General features: G+C 59.4%; 1 protein-coding gene across 1 annotated transcript; it reads right to left on the reverse strand.

Annotated features, from left to right (window-relative positions):
* Window positions 1–3569: 3569 nt before the first annotated feature.
* Window positions 3570–16659, reverse strand: LOC118708804 (1-acylglycerol-3-phosphate O-acyltransferase PNPLA3-like). The gene is made up of 8 exons (XM_036420269.2): window positions 16275–16659; window positions 13501–13733; window positions 13314–13379; window positions 11832–12041; window positions 9100–9160; window positions 7959–8174; window positions 7088–7220; window positions 3570–3738 (listed from the first exon to the last, which is right to left on the reverse strand). Exons 1-8 carry the CDS (start codon window positions 16621–16623, stop codon window positions 3657–3659), a joined length of 1350 nt encoding a protein of 449 aa, XP_036276162.2. The 5' UTR covers window positions 16624–16659; the 3' UTR covers window positions 3570–3656.
* Window positions 16660–17081: the final 422 nt, after the last annotated feature.

Consider the following 17081-nt stretch of genomic DNA (forward strand, 5'->3'; position numbering starts at 1 on the left):
CCCGGGCCAGCACTGACTTTCTGTCTCTGAACTCCTCGCCAGCAGGGAAGTGGAATCACAGGGGATGGGTCCTCCTGGCACTGGCTGCTGTCACTGAGCATAATGTCCTCAGGGCCACCGGCTGGCAGCCTGGGTGGGAGTCTCCTTCCTGGTTCAGCTGCCTCTCAGTCCACGGCATGCACTGACGGGGTTCAGGACACACCACCCCAAAGGCGGCCCCGTGGCGTTTGGGTATTTGAAGCTGAAGGACTTGAGAAAGGGCAGGGCGGGCAGGACTCTCTGCCAAGCGGCTGGGCAGGTCATGGGCCCCGGTGTGAGAGGTGCGCCCTCTGCAGGCCCGAGGCCGTACTTGCCTCCAGACACAGAGCCACAGAGTGGCATTGGAGGGGACAGGTTGTGTCATGTTTCCTCCAGGTCCCACACCGACCTCATTGCCTCTGTCCCGCCACGTCTTTCCAGAACTTTCCACCCTTCACCCAAGCAGCACTCGCTGGGCCGCAGGAGTGCTCTCCACCTCGGCCTCCCAGACCCCAGAGCTCCCTTCGCCCACCCATCGCTGGCCTCTCTCCACCCACCCTGCTCTGGGGGGCCCTGTGCCAGCCTGAGGGCCCTGGGAGGGCCCTGCTGAGGCAGGTGGCCACCTGACCGGACGCCACTGTGTCCGCCAGGGGCCCTGGCCTCTGTGTCTGTCACCGGACCGGTCACACGGGATGTTTGCACCTGCCTCCCGGCTGGGGCTGCAGCCGCCCGCCCAGACTCCGGCTGGTGCGGTGTCACTCCTGTCTGCTCTGTGTGACGGGACAGAAAGGATTCAGGGTCACCGGCCCGCCCCAGGTGCTGCACAGACGTCACCCTTTTCAATCCCCGTGCAGCCCCGTGAGGGACCGCACGTCCCCACTCACCGATGGAGGAAACCTCGGCGCTGACTGTCCATCAGCGGAGCGGGGTCAAGAGGTGAGCAGCGGGTGAGGCCGGGCGTGAACCCAGGCTTCAGATGTGACCTTCGCCTCGGGGCCAGGCACGCCTCCGAGGTGCTGAGGGACGGGGGCCCCAGGAGTGCTCTCCCCAAGGAAAGGGAGGGGGCGGGGGGCTCCCAGGGAAGAAAAGGTGGGGTGCAGGAGGCAGCGGAGGTGCTGGAGGGGACTTGTCAGAGCCTGGCGGCTGGAAGGGGAGGCTTGTATTTCAACCTTTTAAAGTGAGGTCTGCTTTTTGTCTTGTTTTGTCTTTTATTTTTAAATAGTTTTTATTGATTTTTGGAGAGGAAGGGAGAGGGGGAGAGAGAGACAGACAGTGACTGTCAGGACTCAGGGCCTCAGAGAGAAGCGGCATTGGAGCTGGGCCGTGGCGGCTAAGGGAGCATTCGCCAGGCAGGGGAGCAGAGAGGGGAGCAGAGGGCACAGGCTCCCCGGGGCCTCACAGTCTGGGTCTCGGGTCCGAGGGCATCGCTCTGGGGAGATGCTGACCCATCGGAGCTCCTGAGGCAGCCAGGACGGAGCAGGAGCTGGGCAGGGAGGGCAGGTTCGTTTGCTGCCGGGTCTGGGGGCTGCCAGCCGCCTCTTGCTCCTCCTGATTCCCAGGGGCTGGGCCTGTTGGTCGCTGACACGTGTTTAAACCCCGGGCTCAGGTGCCCTGCGCCCAGATTCTCCAGCCGCGGCCTTGGCCACCGGAGCCGATCCTCTGCGGCCATGCAGGTGGAGGTCAGGGCAGCGCGCGCTAGAGGTCTGTTTCCGGGAACAATGGTTAGGTTGGGACGCATGCCTCTTTACTCCCAAATATCTCCATGTTTTTCCTAAGAACAAGGACTTTGCAAACTTGGAAAATGTATCCCACGGCGCTCTTGTCTCATTCCCGGCTCACATACAAATTCTGTCCACTGTCCCTCAGGACGGGCTCAAGGTCAGGGCAGGGACTGCCCGAAGTTGCCGTGTCCCTGTAGTCTCCTTTCAACTGCCTTTTCTTTCGTGACCTTCACTTTTCTCAAGGGCCCTGGCCCGGGTGGCAAGGTGGTTAGAACGCTGGCCGCACATTGAAGAGTCATGGATTAGATTCCGGGTCAAGGGCAGGGGGTGGGTTGCGGGTTCGATCCCGGGCCCCAGTCAGGGCACTTGTGGGAGGCAACCGATCCATGTGTCTCTCACATTGATGTTTCTCTCCCTTTCTTGCTCTCTCTCTTTTCCTCTCTCCCCCTCTCCCTTTGCCTCTTTCTTAAAATTAATGGAAAAAAATAAACTCGGGTGAGGATTAACTAAAAAAATAAATAATAGAAAGAAAGAAAGAAAGAAAGAAAGAAAGAAAGAAAGAAAGAAAGAAAGAAAGAAAGAAAGACAGGCACAGGCAAGTTATTTAGTAAAATGTCCCTTAACCGTATTTAACCCATTAAAATCATGTTTCCTCATCATTTCGCTCAAGTTATGCCTCTTCACCCAGGATTCTGCGGAAGGGATGTGGATGGGTTTCCTGTTGCCATTAGAACAAATGACCCCAAGACAAGTGGCTGAGAACCACGGGACTCCCAGGTCACAGGGGGAGGTCAGGGGTCTGTGGTGGGTCCCGCTGGGTTACAGCCCCTGTGCCAGCAGGGCTGCCTCCTCTGGAACCCCAGGGAGAGCCCCCTCCCGCCTCCGAGGCGCCCGCACTCCGTGGCTCGCGGCCCCTCCTCACCTTCAGAGCCAGCGCGGCGGGAACGGGGGCGCCTTTGCCGCCCGCTCTACTGTGAGGTGGAAGTACAAGGACACGCCCCCTGCCCCCAGATAATCCAGAACAACCTCCGTTTGAAGATCCGTAGTTTAATCGCATCTGCAGAGATCTCTGAAAGTGAGGACCACGTTCCCAGGTTCTGAGGTTAGGATGGGGCATCTTTGCGGGGCCATTGGGTCTTCCATACACTTGTCCCCCTCAGGGGACCCGGCTGCAGGCAGGAGATGTCAGTCTGTCCCGTTACCGGGGACAATGTGACTTGGATACTTGGTTATGGTTGTCTTTGCCAGGGTCATCCACTGTAACCTATTTTTTACTTTTGTGATTAATCGCCAACGTGAGGGTGACACTGACACCAGGTTGCTATCCCGCTCCTGGCCTCCACTGACGATGACTGCGGACTCCGTTCGTACCGAGAATCCTGGGAAGGGGTTGTCCATTCTCTCCGGTGACTGCTCAGCATTTAACAGAAGGAAGAGCTTTGACTTCTCCACTGCCGTGTGCCTTTACCTCATTTATTGACTCACACACTCTCCTGGTCACGGATGGCGGTCAATCCACAGAGACTCTTATTCCATGAACAACCTGTTATTCACATGGTTTGTCTGTGTGTCCACATGTCCCAGATCCAGGCAGGCTGTCGCCCGTGCCCTTTGGATAAGTCCCGTCGTTTCTTCGCACCTGCTCTCTGCTGTCAGGTGGCCCCGACTCGCCTTGTGCTCGTTCAGCGCGGCCCTGCCGTCAGTCACGTCCCCGGCGTTTCCTCCCGTTTGCGGGGGACGGCGTGCGGAAACCAAGGCCGTGGTGCTGGGTGTGCTCGCTCCTCTTGGGCTCCGAGGCCCGGTCAGGGGCCAGAGCTTCGAGAGATAAATAAAACCGAGTGAGAGGGACCGACACACAGCAACGGCTGTTTCTCTCTTCATCTGTCTACACCCGCGGGGAAGTGGGGAGCAGAGGCGTCACCCTCGAGAACAAACCTGGAAGGTTGTGGACAGCAGCCACTGGACATCAGCAGGGACGTCGGGAAGCCACAGCACCAGTCTGCGGAGGTAAAACCAGACAGACAGACAGACAGACACACACATACACACACACACACACACACACACACACACACACACACACCCGGGTCAGCAGGAAGACAAGCCAGCAAAGAGAACCCAATAAAAGCCGAACAGAAGGCAGCCAGCTTCAGGACAAGGCCCCTCGTCCCGCTAAACTGCTGGTCTCAAGGCTCATCCCCTCTGATAGCTCCTCAGACATTGGACTGGGACAAGCCAACCCGAGCGCCCCACACCGAGGCCGCCCTTCAGCGAGGAGAGCTCGAGGGAGTTCCCGGGGAATCCCAGGAGAAAGCGGGATTCCCGGATGCCACGTGTCCGAGGCAAGAGGCCTGAGCGCGGAGTGGAGACACGGCCCTCCGCCAGCGCGCCTGCGGGTGGCGCTGGGCCACGGGTGAGCCCCGCAGAGAAGCCTGACTGCGGCCTCCACAGACGCCCCGCAGCTGCACACTGCCAGGACCCCAGGCCGGGGAGTTTTTATTTCTCAGCTGAGTGAAGGCACAGGACTCTTTTTAACTTTTAAAATATATTTCAGAGAGAAAGGGAGAGGGGAAGAAATAGAAACATCACTGACGAGAGAGAATCATGGATCGGCTGCCTCCTGCACGCCCCTGCTAGGGATTGAGCACACAACCCGGGCATGGGTCCTTGACCGGAATCACACCCAGGACCCTTCCATCTGCAGGCCTAGGCTCTATCCGCTGAGCCAAACGGGCTAGGACCCACGCCTGAACCTCTGCACAGGGAAGGATGGTGTGGGAATAGGAGGCTGATTTGTTGGGGCGGGAAGGGATCTGGGCAGGCCCACCACGGGTGGGCGGATGGAGCTGGATTTTGAAGGATGGGCTGGACTTTAAAAGAGGGCTGAAGCACTCAAGTTCAGGAAGCACAGACAGTCCCAATCAAGATGAACCCAAAAAGACCTACATCTGGATACGTCATAATTAAAACGGCAAACATTAAAGACAAAGAATCTTAAAGGCACCAAGAGAGAGACAGAACGTTACCTGCAAGGGAGCTGATTTCTTAATAGAAACACTTCAGGCCCGAAGGGATTGGCATGAAGTATACAAAGTAATGGAAAGCAAGGGACTGAATCCAAGACTACTCTGACCAGCAAGGCTATCATTCCAAATAGAAAGTGAATAAAGAGCTTCGCAGACGAAAAACGGCTAGAGCAGTTTATAGCCACCAAACCAAAAGGGCCAGAAATGCTAAGGGACTGTTGTAAGAAGAAGAATTGGAGGGAGGGAGGTTGGGGGGGACAAAGGCATAAAGAATAAAAATGGGAAAAAATAGGTACCTATCCATTAAACCTTGAATATAAATGTCTCAAATGTTCCAATCAAAACCCATAGGGCAGCTGAATGGGTAGAAAATGTGACACATATATAGGCTGTCTGCAAAGTCCCAGCTCAGAACAGAAAACTCACACAGGATGAAAGTGAAGGGATGGAAAAAATTTCCCATGCAAATGGAAATGAAAGGAAAAAACCAACTATCTGGGGTAGCAATACTCCTATCTGACAAAATAGACTACAAAATGCATCACCTAGGCCCGAGGGCAAGAGAACAAAGGAAAAACGAAACACGAGGGCATATACCAAAATAAAAAGCTGTGCACAGCCAAAGACATCAGCCTCAAAAGGAAAAGGGAGCCCACTATAGAGTCGCCACTGATACATCTGCTAAGGAGTTTTCCAAAAATGTATAAAGCTCTCATCTAACTCAACAAATGGTAGACAAACAATCCAATTAAAAAGTGGGTAGAAGACCTGAATGGACACTTCTCCAGAGAAGACGCACAGCTGGCCAAGAGACACGTGAAAAAATGCCCAATGTCACTAATAATCAGAAAAATGCAAATCTAAATGATAATGAGGTACCACCTCACACCTGTCAGCATGGCTACATCAACAAATCAACAAACGACAAATGCTGGCGAGGATGCGGAGAGAAGGGAGCCCTCGTGCACTGCTGGTGGGAATGCAGATGGTGCAGCCGCTGTGGAGAACTATGGAGTTTCCTCAAAAAATTAAAAATGGAACTTGCATTTGACCCAGTGATCCCACTTCTAGGAATATACCTACACCAATCAGAAAGAATGTATGGGCCCCTATGTTCATAGCAGCGTTATTCACAGCAGCTAAGATTTGGAAACAGCCCAAGTGCCCATCAGCAGATCAATCATAAAAAAAAAGCTATGGAATATTTACACCACAGAATACTGTAGACCGGTAAAGAATAAGGATCTCATACCCTTTGAGACAGCGTAGAGGTATCACGCTAAGTGAAATAAGCCAGTCGGAGAAAGACAAGTTTCAGATGACATCACTCATAGGTGGAATCTAATGAACAAAATAAACTGAACGGATGAACAAAAGAGATCTGGACACAGAAGCAGGCCATAGACTGACATATTTAGAGGGAAGGGGGAGAGGTGAACCAATCCATTAATGTGCAGGTATGCATGGCCCATGGACAGACAAAAGTGCGGGGAGGACCTGGGAGGACGCGGAAGCCGGATGGAGGGGTCACAGGGGGAGAAAAGGAAACATCTGTAATGCTTTCAACATAAATTTATTCAAAGATACATTTAAATGATAAAATCTATAATAATAGAAGGGCAACATGCTAATTAGACTGGAAGTCCTTCCGGACGAAGCTGGGGCTGCAGGGAAGCCCGGGTCCTGGTGCCAGAGGGAAGCAGGGGAAGGAAGGCCTCCTCTCGCAGCAATATTCGTGCATCGGGCCTCCAGTAAAATGTAAGACGGACACCCTAGATTAACTCACTAGGAAGAAGGTACACACCCAAGTCAGCTGGAAGGAAGCGGAGTGGAATCCGAGCCCAGCACTCTGGGTGCGCAGCTGTCTGCCTCAAGTCTTTCCTTCCCAGGACACAACCCCCAAATGAAAGGGCGGAGCTACAGGAAGTGACAAGCCTGCAGCAGAGCGACAAAGGAGGCGACAGCCCTGACAGGTAGATCCGCTGGCTGAGAGCATCATCGGGATGGGACAAGGTTACGGTTCAATCACTGGCCAGGGCACATACAGGACTCAACCAATGAATGCCTAAATGGGGTGGAACAGCAAATTCATCTATCTCTCCCCCCTCCCGCTTCCCTCTCTAAAATCAATCAATCAAAAGTGAATAAAAAGAAAGGAGGTGGCTGGGCACGGCCTTGGTATGAGGCGCCTCTCAGGGACAGACCCTACAGACTGTGACCCTACTGCACTGCACAGGAGCCGGGCTCAGGGTGGGGCCTTATGTGAACTCTCCCTTAATCCTCACCCAACCACAGAGACACGCCGCCACCCACTGCACCCACCTCTGCACCACCGCCAACGCGGACTCCACGGGCAGCGTCCAGGGCAGCATCACGTACGACATGACCTTCACCGGCAGGAGGCTGCAGAGCTTGCTCAGGCAGCCCCCGCGGGGTTTCAGCGCCTCACTCAGCCCTGGAAGAGACCATTGGGGGAGGGGTTCCACCAGGGTGACCGCCCCCAGAGGCTGCTGGGATGTCGGTGAAAGGCACTCCCTGCTGCCAGGGAAGCAGGAGCTGGCGCCTGGGGCAGCCCGGGCCTCTCCCTGGAGGAGACAGGACCCCGCCTGCCCGCCCGCCTATGGCTTCCCCAGCACCCATCTTCTGCCTGAGCCCTGGCTTCCGGTTCCCCTTCGTCAAGGCCTCAGGCGCCTCACAATTAGCCGCCTGGGCATCAGCATCCTGTTTATCTTGGGATTTCTCCCAACGCCCAGTGGGTCTGGTTTGTGTCCTCCTGGGTCCACCTGGTGTCTGACCACATGACCAGTGCACCAGCATCGTTCAAGGACAAGTTCAAAGCTGTGGGTTTGGGAGGGGGAGGCAGACAGGCCCCTCCAGAAAGGAGGCTTGGCGATGGGGCACAGGCAGAGGATGGTGTTCTGAGAGAAGGGGCCCACCCTCGGGCCCCCCAAATCCGGTGTGCCCGGACCCCAGGCTCTGGCAGCATGCCGGCTTCACTCAGAACGGGCTCAGCGGCGTGTGGTGTTCCTGGCCATGCACACGTGGGAGGGGGACTGGTGGGGAGATGGTGCCAGGAGGGGGCCTCCCCTCCTCCCCATGGCAGCATCACCCTCCCCCCAACCCAACCCCAACCCCTACCCCGGGGAGCAGCCCTTCAGTCTCAGCAGCGCCCCCTCCCGCCCGGAGGCGTCACCTGCGATGAGCTGGGGCGGCAGGGTCTCCAGGAGGCTCTCGTCCCAGGGCAGGAGGTGGGCACGCAGGTGGGTCAGCAGCTTGGCCACCTCAGGGCTCCTCTGCCAGGCAGCCGCCCCGGGGGAGGCCTCGGGGCCCGTGGTTTCCCAGGAGAACGGGAGGAACTCGGGTGCTCCGGAGGGCACCCCCAGGCTCGGAGGGGGCCTGTCACAGATGCCTACACAGGGCACAGAGACACACCATCGGGCTACTGTGGGCAGCAGGGGGCAGTCCTCACCCACTCACCCGATGGCTTGGAAGCCACCTGCCACCAGACACCCTGACGCTGCCCTCTGCTCCCCTCCCTCCTGCCTCAGCAGCCCCCGTGGCTGCCTACTGCTGTGTACAAACTGCACCATGTCATGGGGCCCAGCTTGCACCTCTCTGTCCATCTCTCAGCCTCTGCAGGTACACAGGCCTCCTTCCCATCCTCCTGCCCATCCCTGAAGTGGAGCCACCTCCTCCTGGAAGCCCTCCTCGCCCCATGCCTTGCAGCTCCCTCCTGTGTGACCCTGCAGCACCCCGCACCCTGTCACGCCCTCTGCATGTCACCCCTCCCCGCTGATCTGCGCTCCGGCCACAGACTGTGAGCTCGGGAGGCGCTCCCCCTGCACACAGCACATGTGTGGCACGTGAAAGGTGCACAGTGGACACTTCCTGAGTGGATGACGCGTGCAGGTCCTGGGACCAGACCTTCTCCATGGTCTCGGCCACAGACCAATGGGGGGGTCAGCACAGGAGCCGGCGTTCAGCATTGAAGAAAAGCAGCTCCGAACACACCTCACGGCGGGTTCCCTGCTCGTGTTTCAGCACCGACTCCTCGCCCGAGGCTGTCACATACTCTGGGGCTCACCAAGGCTGCTCACAAACAGCGGAGGAAACGGGCGCAGCTGGCCCGGCCAGTGTGGCTCAGTGGACGGGGGTCAACCCATGAACCAGGAGGGCACGGTTCTGTTCCCGATCAGCACACTGCCCGGATGGCGGATTCCCCCTCCCTCTCCCTTCCTCTCTCTGAAACCAATAAAAGCATATATTTTTTATAGAAAGGGTTTTTTTTTATTTTTTATAGAAAAGGGCTCATCTGCTCCCCAATCCTTACATACCTTTTTCTTCCAGGAATCTGGCCGCATCCAAGTACCCCTGCAGGAATCTCTCTCCAAGCACCTGTAAGCAAAGCCAGTACCGGAACTGCCGGGCCGAATGGCTAAGCCTGGTTACTGAACCCGAAGACTCCTTCGGACTTGGAGCTGCCGTGGGCCGGGCCCGGCTGGACAAGGGGCTGGGCAGGAAGGACACCGCCCACAGGCTCTGCTGTCACCCAGCAGGACAGGGCCTATCTGGTCCGCGGAGGACAGGGCAGCCACCTCCCCTGCTCTGTGCACAAACCACCCGCACCGACCAGCTGGTGACGGCCTTCCCTCCAGGGTGCCCTGCTGGGTGCCCACTGTCCCGCCCACCTCCCTGCAGCCTCCTGGGACCCAAACCCGTTAGGGCTCAAGCCCACACACCCCCTTACTGTTGGGGAGGGAAGGCATACGGCAGCCACCGCAGTGCATTGTGGTTCGAGACCGTGGCCATGAATAAGCTCGTGTGGGTAACTCGCCACATCCTACTGCCCAGGCTGCACCCACAGACAGACCCCCCAGGATCCGTCCAGGGCCCCTCTCAGGGACCGACATTCACGGACGCTCTGGGACCTCACGTAAATGGTGTAGGGTTTGCACCTAGGCTACGTCAGGCACCCTACACTCCACATCACTCCCGTGGATTCAGGGTAGGGCGTGGCGAGGGGCAAATTCAAGTTTTCATTTTGGGACTTTCTGGAATTTTTATTTAGTATTCTACATAATAAAGAGGTGATATGCAAATTGACCGTCACTCCAACACACAAGATGGTCACCCCCATATGGTAAAAGATGGCCACCCACATGTGGCCACAAGATGGCTGCTACAAGATGGCCAACAGGCGAGAGCAGTTAGGGGTGACCAGGCCTGCAGGGGAGGGAAGTTAAGGGTGACTGGGCCAGCAGAGGAGGGCAATTGGGAGCCACTAGGCCTGTAGGGGAGGGAAGTTGTGGGGGACCAGGCCAGCAGAGGAGAGCAGTTAGGAGCAATTGGGCTGGCAGGGGAGTGGTTAGGGTATGATGAGGCTAGCAGGCAGAAGTGGTTAAGGACAATCAGGCAGTCAGGTGAACAGTTGGGAGCCAGCAGTCTTGGATTGTGAGAGGGGATGTTCCAGATTGGAGAGGGTGCAGGCTGGGCTGAGGGACACAATGCCCTGTGCATGAATTTCGTGCACTGGGCCTCTAGTATGTGTGTGTGCGCGTGTGTGTGTGCGCGTGTGTACTATATCTATCTATCTATCTATCTATCTATCTTTCTACACTTAAGCAACGAAACAACTGGTCGCTGTTGCGCACTGACCTCCAAGGGGCAGATGCTCAACAAAGGAGCTGCCCCCTGGTGGTCACTGCACTCCCACAGTGGGAGCATCCTCTGTCTCAGTGGCCCACCATACTCCCGCAGTAGTCCTGCAGGTCCAGTCTCTGGGGAACAGGCCAGGCACCGACAGATGGCACTGCTGGCAGGATCCTGACAGCACCACCAGCCTCCTGGAAGTCGGCCTCAGGCACCAGGGCCGCTGCCCCTCCCTGGATGCTCCACAAGGAAGGCACGATATAAAAGCGGCCACCAGGTGGCTCCTGACAAATGGCATAAATGTCAGCGGGATGGATCTGGATGACCCACTGCCGCCCAGAGGGCTGATCACATGCTGCCCCTCCCCCCACCTCAGGTGGGCGCCAGATGCAGGGCTCACAGTTGGTGAGCTTTGCTGTGGAGCCTCTCCTGAGCAGGACTGACTGGGTGCAAGTCCGTGGCAGGTGCAGTGGGGCCAGGATGAGTGGGCATGGCAGGCAGGAGTGGCAGGTGCTGTTAGACTGCCGGTTTCAGCCCAATCCCCACAGGCCACCCTGAGGGACCCAAATAATAAAACCCTAATATGCAAAACAACCGGTCTCTATGATGCGCAATGACCATCAGGGGCAGACACTCAATGCAGGAGCTGCTCCCTGGTGGTCAGTGCGCTCCCACAGGGGGAATGCTACTCAGCCAGAAGCCGGGCTCAGGGCTACCAGCACAGTGGTCATGGCGGTAGCCTCTCCCGCTTCTGCTGCTGCACTAAGGACCCCTGGGGGATGACCAACTGCCGGCTTAGGCCGACTGAGCAGGCCCAAGCCAGTGGTTGGCCATCCCCCAGGAGTCCCAGAATGTGAGAGGGCGCAGACTTAACTGAGAGGACCCTCAGCACAGTGCACAAATATTGAGCACCGGGCCTCACCCAAGGATATTTTTCCATTGAATTTCAGAGAGAGTGGGAGAGAGAGGGCAAGACAGAGAGAAACATCGATGTGAGAGAAACACAGCTATTGGTTTCTGCCTGCATGAGCATGGACAGATCCAGGGCTGGGGAGGAGCCTGCAACTGAGGTACATGCCCTTGACCTGAACTGAACCTAGGCTCTTTGGTCTACAGGCCGACACTCTAGCCACTGAGCCAAACCAACTTGGGCTAGAATATTTGTGATGTGTGGTTGGTTGAATCCACAGCTGGGAAACCTATGGAGCAGGAGGGTCGACTGCACTAGTACCCAGGTGATTCGAGGACACCTCCTCCTGGAAGCCCTCCTGGGGCACCACTGACCTTCGGGGACAAGTGACTCTTCTCCGATCCCTATTCACTGAGGGGTCCACTTTGGGTTGTTTGCGTGGAGACACTGCTGGGCCCCAGGCAAACAAGGGAGCAGATGCACCCCCAGAACAACAGCCCCCCTCACCTTGATATCCGGCGGGAACAGGATTTTGTTGAGCAGGTAGATGTTCTCTAAGCAGAAGCGGAGGCTGAGCTTGCACAGGTCCAGATGCAGGAAGTTCGTGGACTTGACCTTCGGACAGATGTCATGCTCCCCGAGGAAGGGCGACACGGTGATGGTCGCTTTGTCATCCAGGGAGGGTATAGAGTTGCTAAACCCTCCATCCATGTACCGCTGGGAAGGGAGAGAGAAAACACGTCCCGTCAGAGGCTCAGGGCAGGAGTCCATGGTGCTCTGATTACGAGCAGAGGCCATGGGGGGTGGACCGGGCTTGGGGATGCCTCTGCCAACACCTGCGGCTAGGTAGGTGGGCTCGGGACCATGTGGAGAGTCTGCACCTGTCACACCGATGTGCCCTACTGTGCCAGCCTCCCTGTCTGCAGACGGGACAGATGTCCCGGGGCGGGGGCGGGGGCGGGGCGGGGGGGCGATCGTCTCCGAGGGGAACGGCTGCCAGGAAGGCGCTGCCCCTGCCGCTGCCCAGCCCAGCGCGCAGCCCAGGCCTGCAAGCACACGCTCCACTAGGACTCTGCCCGCGCGGGGCTCATCGGCAGCCGTGTATATCTACACCACATGTGTCAAACACAAGGCCCGCGGGCCAAATCCGTCCCGCCAGGCCTTGCAATGTGGCCCGCACCGCGCTGTCATCACTGCACTCCGCTGCGTTTCCATCACAATGACAGTTTATGACTGTTCAGTAAACCATTCGGCCTGCGATTTAGGCTGGATTTTAGATTTTGGCCCCTTCTCTGATTGAGTTCGACACCCCTAGTCTACACAGAGGATCCGTTGGATGGAACTGGACCACAGCTCCGTCCCAGCTCTGCCCCAAGCCCGGGCTCACGGGACAGTCAGTCCCAGAGAGGACTGCACCCTCCACCTGAGAAGGGAGCTCTCCTGAAGGGAGCTGCCGAGCCTTAGGCTCTGTAGGCCCGGGGCCCTGTCCTCGGGGCCAGGGGAGGACTGAGTGAGCCCGGCCTGGCCGGGTGATCGGGGTCAGAGTGTCAGCTCAAGCACCGAAGGTCTTGGGTTCCATTCCTGGTCAGCGGCACCGCCTGGGTTTCAGGATAGCTCGCCGGCCCCACTCTCAGGGCATGCTGGGAGCAACCAATGGATGTGTCTCTCTCACAGCGATGTTTCTCTCTCTCTGTGTCTCTCTCTCCCTTCCTCATCCCTTCCTCTCTCTGAGAATCAATGGAAAAAATACCTTCTGCTGAGGATTAACAACAACAAAAATTAAGTGAACCAGCCTACCTAGCAGAAAGCCAGATAATGGATGCTGGGTGAAGGTGGGTGGGCTGGGGGTGGGTGGGAATGGAGGGGGGCAGCTAGGGAACCCCTGTTTCAAGGCTGAGAGACACAGGCTCTGCTTTTGGGGACCTAGGATGCCCGAGCTCAGCACCCTGCGGGCAGGAGCAGTGCAAACACAGTGTAAAAGCGACTCACCACGCCTCTGAAGGTCGGAGGGATGAAGCCAAAGAAGAACGGAATGAAGGAGGAGCAGACCAAGGCCTGTGAAGACAAAAGGGAGTGAAACCCCGGGCCAAGCAGTCAGCTCCTCCTTCCCCGGGGCCCGGAGCCTCTCTGTGGTGAGAAGGGCGAGTCTGAAAGCGCACCCCGCGGCCCCACTTACGTCCACAACTTCGTCTTTGGACCGGAAGTCGGACACCAGCACGTTCTCCCAGTCGGACACGCGGGTGAGCGAGATGCACATTCTGCCCGAGATGAGCGTGTGCACGTCGGCCGGCAGGTGCCTGTGCAGGGTCTCGCGGAGGAAGCGGACCATGCTGAAGGACGGGTGCAGGACGCCCAGGGCCCGGCTCCTGACCGAGCGGACGAGGTCTGCCAGGACCTGCAGAGTGTGGTCTGTGGGGGAGACAACACACAAAGGGATGGGGGTGCCGCCTGGAGAGGGACCGTGTGTGGCAAGATCAGGAACTGGGCGCAGAGAGCCGTGTTCTCACGTGGCTGCAGAGCCCTTACATGGGGTCGTCCAGATTGAGATGTGTTGAGAGGATCTCAGGCTTGATGGAAAACAGAATGCAAAATATCTCAAAACTCTGTGTCCTCTCTAAATGGGAGAAGGAGACCGTTTGGTTATATTGGGAGGAATACAATGAACCTCATGTCTTTACTTTTTTGCATCCTGTTTCTAGGAAATGTGAAATGACAGCGCCCTCCCGGCCTGGCCTGGAGAACCAGCCTCCGGGCCCAGGTGCCCTCTCCTCACCCCACTCCCCACAGGCCAGAGCCAGAGCCAGGGGGGCCTCAGCGCCAGGCGTCAGCAGGAAGACCTGACGCTCCAGCGGGCAGAGAACACCAGGCTGGCACCAGGGCGGGAAGCCTGCCTCCCCCCCCCCACCTGCCTCCACCTCCCACCTGCCTCCACCTCCCACCACCTTCCCCCTCCCACCTGCCTCCCCCCCCCACCTGCCTCCACCTCCCACCTGCCTCCACCTCCCACCTGCCTCCACCTCCCACCACCTTCCCCCTCCCACCTGCCTCCACCTCCCACCTGCCTCCCCCTCCCACCTGCCTCCACCTCCCACATGCCTCCACCTCCCACCTGCCTCCCCCTCCCACCTGCCTCCACCTCTCACCTGCCTCCGCCTCCCACCTGCCTCCACCTCCCACCTGCCTCCAGCTCCCACCTGCCTCCACCTCCCACCACCTTCCCCCTCCCATCTGCCTCCACCTCCCACCACCCTCCACCTCCCACCTGCCTCCCCCTCCCACCTGCCTCCCCCTCCCACCTGCCTCCAGCTCTCATCTGCTTCCCCCTCCCACCTGCCTCCCCCTCCCACCTGCCTCCAGCTCTCACCTGCCTCCCCCTCCCACCTGCCTCCCCCTCCCACCTGCCTCCCCTCCCACCTGCCTCCAGCTCTCACCTGCCTCCCCCTCCCACTTGCCTCCCCCTCCCACCTGCCTCCGCCTCCCACCTGCCTCCACCTCCCACCTGCCTCCAGCTCCCATATGCCTCCCCCTCCCACCTGCCTCCCCCTCCCACCTGCCTCCACCTCCCACCTGCCTCCAGCTCCCACCTGCCTCCAGCTCTCATCTGCCTCCAGCTCTCACCTGCCTCCCCCTCCCACCTGCCTCCACCTCCCACCTGCCTCCCCCTCCCACCTGCCTCCAGCTCCCACCTGCCTTCCCCTCCCACCTGCCTCCACCTCCCACCTGCCTCCAGCTCTCATCTGCCTCCCCCTCCCACCTGCCTCTCCCTCCCACCTGCAAGGTGCTCAACTCAGAGGAGGCGCCTGATAACTATCTTAACCTTTCACCTCTGCCACCAGAAAACCTAGTGGGCACAGGGCACATTCATGGCCAGACTGACATCACTCACTGGCCTGCCTCCCACCCTCCCATCCCCGACTGGCCGGGCTGCCCTGGCCTGCAGCACTGCCTGTCCCAGCCCCGCAAACTAGCCAGTCTTAATTCCTGGAATGCAGCAGGCCAGACATGTGCCATCCTGTCCCTCAGCTCCCCCCACCTACATGGCCCCTGAGCAGAGGCTGCCCTGGGGCTGTGTCCCACCCAGCAGCCCTGGCTGCAGCCAGGAGTGAGCCCCTAGGAGCCCAGGTGAACTGGGGCTGATACGGCGCATGATCTTCCTTCTGGGACCTCTGGGTGCCAGCAGCTCCACACTACCCCTTGCTCCCAGCTCTACCCCTGACTGGGAGCCCCAAGCCCAGTCCTTTAGGCACAAGCCCACATCCCTCCCCCCCGCCCCGCCCCGGCTTCCACATGCACAGACATTAATTCCAACAAAACTCAAAGGGCACTGAGTGGGGTGAGCATGGTGTGGGGAGGTCTAGGGGCCCCGCCAGCCCCTAGGAAGGGCCTGGATCACTGGGAGGGAGAGGAGATAACTTTCAAACCCTCCTTCACCACCACCCCCCCACCTCCCCACGCCAAACCTGCTGGTCTCAGGAGCCCGGGCCCTCTCTGCCTGGGATGTCTCCACCCAGGAGGGCTGGGCTGCACCAGCGGTGCCAGGACCAGGGGGAGAAGTTGTGGCGCAGTCTCCAGCCTCTTAAGTCCCCAGAGGGAAGAAGGTGCCCACCCCGGACACAGGCCACAGCCTCATCCCGGTCAGCTGGAATCAGCTCCATCCTCCACCCCCCTCCTCCTACACGCTCCCTTCTGCCTGCAGCTCAGGGACTGCCAGCTCTCAGTGGTGCGGATGGGGCTTCCTTCCAGCCCCGGCTAAGGCGGTGGTGGTGGGCGGAGCAGGGGGTTCCCACGCCCCCCTCCCAGGCTGGGCGACAGAGCCCAGGCGCGCGAGGCGAGAGGACACCGTGGAGGGGCATCTGCCTGCAGTGTCCGATCCAAACTCGGATCCACCGGGCACCCCGCAACCTTAGGAGTCGCTCAGAGCGAGGGGCGCGGCGGCGGCCCCGGACGTACCGAGAGGGAGGCCTGAGAGGAAGGTGACGCCGTGCAGCGCCCCGGCCGAGCTCCCGAAGAACATGCGCGCGTCGCGGAGCAGGTGCGGGGCGCGCTCGCCCAGGCAGCGGGTGGCCCCGAGGTGGTAGAAGACCAGGAAGCCGCAGCCCGCGAAGGACAGGCTCCAGCCGCGCCCGGAGCCGCCCATGGCGGCGGCGGGCCGGGGCCCGGGGCGCGGGGTCTGAGGTGCACGGTCTGCGGCCCCTGGCATCTTAGCCCGGTGCCCGCCGGTGCGCTCCGCGGCCTGGCCCCTGCGGCCCAGGTGCTCCCGGCGGGAAGTGCCCCCCTCCGGGCCCGCCCCCTCGGCCATGCAAATGACCTGCGGCGGGTGGGCCAATCAGGGGCTCGGCGCCCACCCCCGGCTCCTTTACCTGCGGGATGCAGGGGCTGAAGGGCGGGGCCTGGGAGGGGCAGACGGGCCGAGGGGCGGGGCCTGGGAGGGGCAGACTGGCTGGGGGCGGGGCCTAGCAGGGTTGAAGGGCGGGGCCAAGGAGGGGCTGTGGTTGAGGGGCGGGGCTTAGGAGGGGCAGACGGACTGAGGGGTGGAGCCTAGGAGGGACAGACGGGTTGAGGGGCGGGGCCTAGGAGGGGCTGGGGATGTGGGGCGGGGCCTAGGAGGGTCTGACCTGCACTTGCAGGAGGGTGAGGGCTAGATGGCCTGGAAAGTGAAAGCTGGAAAGTGCTTGCTAAACCGGTTTGGCTCAGTGGATAGAGCATTGATTTGGCCTGCAGACTGATAGGTCCCGGGTTCGATTCCGGTCAAGGGCA

Source organism: Pipistrellus kuhlii, unplaced genomic scaffold (assembly GCF_014108245.1).
Source record: "Pipistrellus kuhlii isolate mPipKuh1 unplaced genomic scaffold, mPipKuh1.p scaffold_m20_p_64, whole genome shotgun sequence".
NCBI lineage: Eukaryota > Metazoa > Chordata > Mammalia > Chiroptera > Vespertilionidae > Pipistrellus > Pipistrellus kuhlii.